Source organism: Leopardus geoffroyi, chromosome A1 (assembly GCF_018350155.1).
Source record: "Leopardus geoffroyi isolate Oge1 chromosome A1, O.geoffroyi_Oge1_pat1.0, whole genome shotgun sequence".
Lineage (NCBI taxonomy): Eukaryota > Metazoa > Chordata > Mammalia > Carnivora > Felidae > Leopardus > Leopardus geoffroyi.
Window position 1 is genome coordinate 83,850,152 of NC_059326.1, and position 8,637 is coordinate 83,858,788.

An 8,637-nucleotide genomic window follows, 5' to 3' on the forward strand; every position below is an offset into this window, starting at 1 on the left:
AAGGTGAAAGGTTTGTATTCCTAAAACGATAGAACATTTATGAAAGAAACTGAAGAGGACATAAAGAAATGGAAAAGCATTCCATGCTCATGGATTAGAAGAACAAACATTGTTACAATGTCTATACTATCCAAAATAATTTACACATTTAATGCAGTCTCTATCAAAATACCACAAGCATTTTTCACAGAGTTAGAACAAACAATCCTAAAATTTGTATGGAACCCGAAAAGACCCCAAATAGCCAAAACAATACTGAAAAAGAAAAACAAAACTGGAAATACCAAAATTCTAGATTTCAAGCTATATTACAAAGCTGTCGATGCTCAGTACGATACTTGCGCAACAGATTTTTGTGTGTTGATTTGTATCCCTTGTGTTTACTGAATTCATTTATCAGTTCTTGCAGCTTTTTGGTGGAGTCTCAGATTTTCTATATAGAGTGTCATATGATCTGCAAATAGTGAAAGTTTATCTTCTTGTATTGGCCACCATTCTTTACAAACTATGTTTATGTGTGTGTGTGTGTGTGTGTGTGCGCGCGCGCACGCACGCGAGCGAATGCATGTATGCGTGCACACGGGTGTGAATTCTGAGCCTCAGAAAACACAAAATTTTATTTTTTTTTTCAATTGTTACTGAGTTTTCTCATCAATAAAAAAAATGGTTCTGTAGATAAAAACATTCGATGCAAGAGATCTGAATTTTTTGCTAATGCTGCTCTTGACAGCAGATTGTGTAACCCAGTACAGTTTGCTGGAACTCTGTTTCCTTATCTTTACAGTAATCATTTTGAACAAATCAGTAATAACAAATACAGGGTATTTGTGCCTGGCAACTCCACCCTGGCACTCACCCCAAGGAGCACGCCTGTATCCATCCTGGTTGATGAGATTATACCACTCTTCTTACAAACCTTAACTCTGGCCTTCGTCCTTGATGGAATTCTCAACACAGAAATCCAAGAAGCCACTGTCAATTGTTGAAATTAGCACATGTCATAAACCCATTGATCAGTCATTGTACTTACTCCCTTGAACTTTCTTCCTGTATGAAAGATTCCTCACATTTCCTTTGGACGTCATCTACACAGTGCTTGCTGATTGTCAGGCCCTTGACAGGTCCTGGAAGACCACTGGATTCCTTGTCTCACCATAGTGTTCAATTCACCTGTACTCCTTCCCATGGATGGTCTTGTTCTTCTTAGGGACACCAATTAATGCTAAAAATCACTCTATCTGCTATATACAGGTGCATTATTTTTAAGCAAATCATGTGTTCATGATGTTCTAAATATCAGAATAGAAACCACAGTTTAAAACTTTGGTCATATACTTCCTGAAGTTGCTGAAAGGGCCTGTGCACTACTCAAACTATTGTCAAGTTTTTTTTTCTGAAAGAATTAGCAATTATATCTGCAGGAATATTACCCATTTCATTTACGAAGAAACAGGCTGAGACGGCAGAGTCATCTAAGTGACAGCATGAGTGATTAGCAGGACTAAAAGTCAAATTAATCACTGTTCTAGGCATTACTAATACTTCTATGAATACAAGTTATGTATTTTCCTTATAGGTTTCCACCAGAGGAAGCACAAATTCCTGACCTTATCCATTTGCTCTAGCACTGATGTTCAACCTGATTTTTCTGCTCCACGCCTGAACAGCTCACAAGTGGAGAAATGACTACATACTCCTTTAAAAGACTTAAAAATTTTCCACTATATTTGCACAGCTATTATGGTCTGAGCTACATAACTTTTAGTATTTGAAACTTGTATTGAATGATAAAATACTCTCTGAGAAGAAAACCATTACACTCACTCTAATGAAGAGTTTTCCTTGCAGTAACAGCTTTCATTTGAGATTGTTTTTTCCCAGTGTGGAGAAGACAGAGCTCAGGGAAATATCGACCATTTATTTCTCCTCCACACACAGATTGTGCATTACCAGTACCCTCTTACATATTCAGGAGGGGAAGGAATGCTGACTTGGATTGTGGAATGCCAAGGAAATGTTACCTACCATATGCACAAGTGAAACTAAATGGCATTTGGTCCAAGTTCTACTAATTAACTCTTCTTTCTAAAAAATATTATCCTCATTGTTACCCACTCCCAAAATGCACACAGCCAAATCCTAAAAGTAAGGCTAATAAGATTAACAAACTTTTATTATTTAATGCCCATCCCCACCCCACTTTTACCAGCTCCATTATATCTTGTGACAGCTTCTAGTGATTTCTTGAGTGAAATACAGTATCAGAGGGTTACATGGGTTTTAAGAAGGTTTTTATTAATAAAGTTTAAATCTTACTTTTTTTGGTTCACAGAAAGTTCAGCAGATGGTTCAGTGAGTTACCATATATTCCCTCTCTTTCTCCTATTATTTATATCCTGTATTAGTGTGGTTCATATATTACAATTGATGCGCTAATTTTCATACATTATTATTAATTACGGTCTATAGTTTATATCAGGATTCACTCATCCTGTTCTATGAATTTGGACAAATGCATGTCATGTAACTTCCACTACAGCATCATACAGAATAGTTTCACTGCCCCAAATCCTGCGTGTTCTCCCTATTCATCCTTTCCTCTCCCTAAGCCCTTGGCAGTCCTAATCTTTTTATTATTTCTATAGAGCTTCTTTTTCTAGGATGTCATATAGCTGGAATCATATAGTATGTAGCTTTTTCAGATTATCTTCTTTCACTTTGTCTTATACGTTGAAGATTCCTTCATGTCTTTCCATGGTTTGATAGCTCAATTCTTTTTATTGCTGTATCATATTCTATTGTCTAAATGTACTGTAGTTTGTCCATTCACCTACTAAAGATAACTTGATTAATTCTAAGTTTTGGGTGATGATGAAAAAAAAATTCTATAAACATCCACTTGCAGGTTTTTGTATAAACATAAGTTTCCGAATCAGTTGGGTAAATCATGAGAAACACAATTGCCAGGTCATATGGTACGGCTATGTTTCATTTTGTAATAAACTACCAAACTGTCTCTTCAAGTAGATGTACTATTTTGCATCCCCACCAGCAATGAATGTGAATTCCTGTATTTTAGAGTTTTGGTATTGCCAGCAGTTTGAATTATAGCCATTCTAATAGGAGTGTGATTCAATATAATTGTTGTTTTAATTACTATATTTTGAAAGTATGCTTATTTATCCTTTTTCTAATCATTCTAATAACATTTACTTTCAATTCCTGTAGTTGCGATATTAAATTTACCTATCACTTATTTACCTATTATCAATCCTTTGTACCTTAGTATAATTAACAAGGGAGTATGATTATGTAAGCTTAGGATAGAAAAAGGAAAATGGGGGAAGTAAGAAAAAAAAGCATGGATATTATGAAGATGAAAAGCAATTACATTTGTTAAAAATAGCTAAAATAATACAAACATTAATTACATTTTTCATATTTGATCTTTAAAATCTTATAAAGAAAAATATATATTAGCTAAAATGTCACAGGAAAGGAAATTTGGTTCTATTGATATTAAGTGACGGACAGAGTTTCTTGAAAAAAATGGACCTGAAATTAATGCTCAGTTTTCAGGATCAGTCCCCTCTTTCTTTTCTGTTTTATGTATTGTGTTTCTTGTACTTCACCATCTTTGAGTTGGAAAGAAACTCCCTAATATCTGACACATGATGCTCCCCAAGCCAGTCTGAAAAGATCAAAGGATATGAGATCTTCCAGAAAGAAAGACTCAAAAAGATTAACTCTGGTTTGCAACTGATAGCCTTGCTGAATTAGATGCAAGCAGGTCTGTTTTCCTGATTAACTGGTAGTCCAATCCACAGTGTTCCAACATGTATTGTTTCATTGGTTAAATATTTTGTCTACCACTCAACAGCTCTTGTAGTGCAGTAGAAGGCTTGGCTGTATTTACCTCACCCACCACAACTAGTGCCTGTCAGCAGCAAAACATCACTGAACCCAGTCAGGAATTTTTTAGACTGGTAAGAACACAAAGCCTGGCATAGCACCATGCAGAAATGGCCCAAGAGGTCTGGGATATGGTTCAAGTTCTTCAACTGGGTCTACAATTAAACCTAAACACATGCATTCTCTGGATTTCAGCTTCCTAAAGAAATTGTACTAAGTCATTTCCAAAGAATTTGCCAGCTCTAGCTTTCAAATGAAAAACTACTTCTTTTCTTCCATTTTGAAATGTTATCCAATGGAAAACCAAATGTTGCAACAAAGAAAAAGTGGGCTATTCACTTTTTCTTTGAAAGAGAAAGATTTATAAAAACATCCCCACACAACTTACATCTAGAGAGACATTCCAGAAATCTAATAATTTTAATGAATTGAAGAAACTTAAATGGATTAGTGAATTTGTGAATTAACTGAGCACTTTTTTCTCTCTCATCTCTCAATGTCTTCTGATGTAATAATTAATTACCATTTAACAAATATAACATCATAGAATTGACCTACAGAGGATTAGTCTGCATTTCTGCAATAATACATGATTCATTTTCTCCAGCTCTAAATTTACATAAAGGAAGAATGTTTTCAGTTGCTAATCAAAGAAAGATGTCTGGGTTTTCTGAATACTGATTTGTGTGTACTTAAGTATTCCCTTTGAAGTGTTCTGACACTTTAGTCTCTTTCAAATGTATACACCTCTAACCCTTTCATAAACCCCATCAATATGCCTTTAAACAATGTAATAAACATCACTAATTTTTATGAGAACACTGACAGCGATCAGACTATGTAATATTAACCAGACATTTGGGAGCATTTATATAAATTAATTACAATCAGAGGAGTGGTGTGAGGTAAGAATTGGAGTTGTATAGTTTGTTGTCACCTTGGTTTCCATACAACACCCAGTGCTCATCCCAACAAGTGCCCTCCTCCCCGCCCACCACCCACTTTCCCCTCTTCTCCAACCCCCCATCTACCCTCAGTTTGTTCTCAGTCCTTAAGTGTCTCTTATGGTTTGCCCCCCTCTCTCTCTGTAACTTTTTTCCCCTTCCCCTCCTCCATGGTCTTCTGTTAAGTTTCTCAAGATCCACTTATGAGTGAAAACATATGATGTCTGTTTTTCTCTGCCTGGCTTATTTTATTTATCATAATACCCTCCAGTTCCATTCACATTCCTACAAATAGCCATATTTCATTCTTTCTCATTTCCAGGTAGTTTTCCATTGTATATATAAGCCACATCTTCTTTATCCATTCATCAGTTGATGGACACTTAGGCTCTTTCCATAATTTGGCTATTGTTGAAAGTGCTGCTATAAACATTGGGGTACATGTGCCCCTATTCATCAGCACACATATTTATTTCTATCAATGATCAAAGCAATAGAAAAGTAAAACAACAATTAAAAAAAAAAGAACTGGAATCGTAACCAGCATAGAAGGTTGCTCCAGGTGGTATGTAAAGTTTTTCTATAAGATGTTTTTCAGGAGCCCAACTCAGAAGACCCACATGAAAAGGCAAAGCACCAAGACCTTTAGAAGAGGACATGATATGTGCAGACATGGGATTTAACACAGAACCATTTTGAGCCAGATCAGAGCTGAAGCATGTGCAGAATTCCCCTGAACTTCTCTACCTTTAACTTTAGAGGATTACAACACTAAAATCTGCTCTGGAGGCAGATCCTAGGCAATTTTTTGAACTGGAGACATATGCACTATCATGTAAATGTGCTAAGTATGCACAGTAAACCTGGAATGCCTAAGTAATAGAATATGTATAAGTTCCCTAGTGTATATGCAAGCTTCTGGCCTCTGCCCCATGTGCATACTAAATAAAAGCTAATTGCACTATCCCCAAAGAGATACAATGCTTTAGGAAATATCCCCAGTATTCTCCTTAGTTACTGCAAGGAAATAAAAGCTTCCATACCAGACTGACTATATGCCTTGTATGTGCTACTGGCTTGCATTCACCAAGCGAAGGGACCCATTGCGTCCAGTAACAGAATGGGAGGACATGGAGAAATAATAAATACCAGTGGTATTTAGGCACTCTGGCATTATTCATGTTACAAGGTTTCACATTTTTGACAAAATTAGTGCTGATGCACTTTTCAGCATAACTGGCATTGGCAGTTGCTGAATACATTAGTAATATTACCTATGGTATAACCCCAAGTAACAGCACCCATGCACCCCTGAGCAGATGTGGATGATTTAGACTGTCAGAATCCTTCCCGTGTCACACCACGAACCCCTTGACATCTTGCCAAGACCCTTTTAAAGGCCCCAGTTACATCTGTGTTTCTCAAGCTGTATATGAGAGGATTTAACAAAGGAGTGAGAATGGTGTAAAAGGCGGAGAAGACCTTGTCTTTGATCGGTGTGTGGTAGGATTGGGGAACCATGTATGTATACAGGGCGGCCCCATAAAACAAGGTCACCACCATTATGTGTGATGAGCAGGTGGCAAAAGCCTTCTTCTTCCCTTCTGCTGACTTCATCTGGTGCACTGTGATGAGAATTCGGGTATAGGAAGCAATTATCACAGAGAAGGGGATCAGCAGCATCATGACACAGCAAACATACATTACCATTTCATAGGCAGCTTTGTCACCACAGGCCAGCCTCAGCATGGTAGGTGCTTCACAGAAGAAGTGATTGATCTTGCGGGAACTGCAGAACGGGAGACTCATGGTGATCGGAGTGAGGAGGAAGCTGTCCAAAGCACCACCAAACCAAGAGCTGGCCAAGATCATCCAACAGACCCGGTGGCTCATAAGAACAGGATAGCGAAGTGGGTTGCAGATGGCCACATAGCGGTCATAAGCCATGAGTCCTAGCAGGAAAAATTCAGCCCCCACAAAGCCCATGTAGAGAAAGTGCTGGGCTGTACAGGCAACGAAGGAGATAGTCCCCTTGCCCACAAGATAATTGACCAGCATCTTGGGCACAATGGTAGAGATGTACATCATGTCAATGAAGGAAAGGTGGCTGAGCAGGAAGTACATGGGGGTATGGAGGTAAGGGTCTATATGGATCAGGAAGATCATGACCCCATTAACTATCAAGGCCATGAGGAATACAGCACAAATTATGCTGAAAAGGAAGCCTGAGGTTGCACCATGAGTGAAGAGCCCTATGAGGGTGAAGTCACTGGAACAGGTTTTGTTGTCTCCAACCATGGTGTTAAGTTGGACCTAGAGTGATAAGGAAATAAGTAGGGGGTTAAAGAAAATTCCAGTAGATAATATGAATCATTTAATAAGTATAAGCATTAGTAAATTAAAATTACTTGTATAATATTAAACATTTTGTTCGTTTTTGTATTTTTGTTGTGTATTGTTGTACACATTGTTGTATTTTTGTATTCATGTTTGTGTATATGTTGTGGGGTGGATTTGCAGTTTCTTTCTTGGATATTTCTTCTTGTTGAGGAACAATTTTGAAGCTGAGTTTCAATGGCATGAAGACGAATGGATATTTGGCAATTGATCAGTTTAAGGGAGTGTAGTTATTATTGAAGAATGTGTGGACCCCACAGATGCTTCACCTAAAGTTGGCTTCATGTTTATTTAAAACACGGATAGGGCTGTAAAACAATTGATTGAGTTAATTCAAATAACCAAATAATTTAGGAAGATGTTTTATTGAATTGGGAAGTTTATGGCAACTATGAAACTGACCTGCCTCATCTAGACATAACCATTAAGTTGTAGATATGGCTGAAAATTATGCAATATAGTAAATTGGATCACTGCATTGTCCATCTGATCATTATTCAACCTTATTTTTTTCTTCACTCATTTGTTGAATTAGTAAATTGTACACCTGAAACTACTATTATACTGTATGTTAACTAACTGGAATTTAAATAAAAACAAACCAACAAAAAGATAAAGTGATTCTATTATATAATAAGACACACTAAATAAAATTACAGGCATTGTTCATTAAAATATCAGAGAACCTGGGGCGCCTGGGTGGCTCAGTCAGTTGAGCGTCTGATTTTGGCTCAGGTCATGATCTCATGATCAGTGAGCTGGAGCCCCACACTGGGCTCTGTGCTGACAGCTCAGAGCCTGGAGCCTGCCTCAGATTCTGTCTCCCTCTCTCTCTCTGCCCCTCCCCCACTCATGCTCTGTTCTCTGTCAGAAATGAATAAACGTTATTTTTTTAAATATCAGAGAACCTGAAAAAAACACACACACTAATGCCCCATAATTATGAACTACTCTCAATTATAAATGTGGATTAAAATCTCCCCCAAATTAATATTAGTTATTAAACCCAGCAATGCATTAAAAAACCATATCTGCAAATCTGTTCATATAAACCCACTCCTTCTCCTTTTGTTAAAAAAAAATAATGTTTATTTTTGAGAGAGAGAGAGAGAGAGAGAAAGAGAGAGAGTGAGCACGAACAGGGGCTGAAGCTCAGAGCCCGACACAGGGTTCAAACTCATGAGCTGTGAGATCATGACCTGATCCAAAGTCAGACGCTTAAGTGACTGAGTCATGGGCGCCCCTCCCTCTCCCTCCTAATATGCTTTAAAGTTCAGCATTATTTGTGGGCTAACGATAAAGGTCCTGAATGTGGTTTGCATGAACTTTGGTAGCCTGAATATTCAGGACTCTGTTCTCTAGTGCTTTGTCAGTTTCTCACATT

The 8,637-nt window shown here is 37.5% G+C and overlaps 1 protein-coding gene across 1 annotated transcript; it reads right to left on the minus strand.

Moving 5' to 3' along the window:
* Positions 1–6,194: 6,194 nt before the first annotated feature.
* LOC123597576 (olfactory receptor 2T6) lies at positions 6,195–7,154 on the minus strand. Its single transcript, XM_045476668.1, has one exon. It carries the CDS (start codon positions 7,152–7,154, stop codon positions 6,195–6,197), a length of 960 nt encoding a protein of 319 aa, XP_045332624.1.
* Between the last annotated feature and the right edge of the window lie 1,483 nt (positions 7,155–8,637).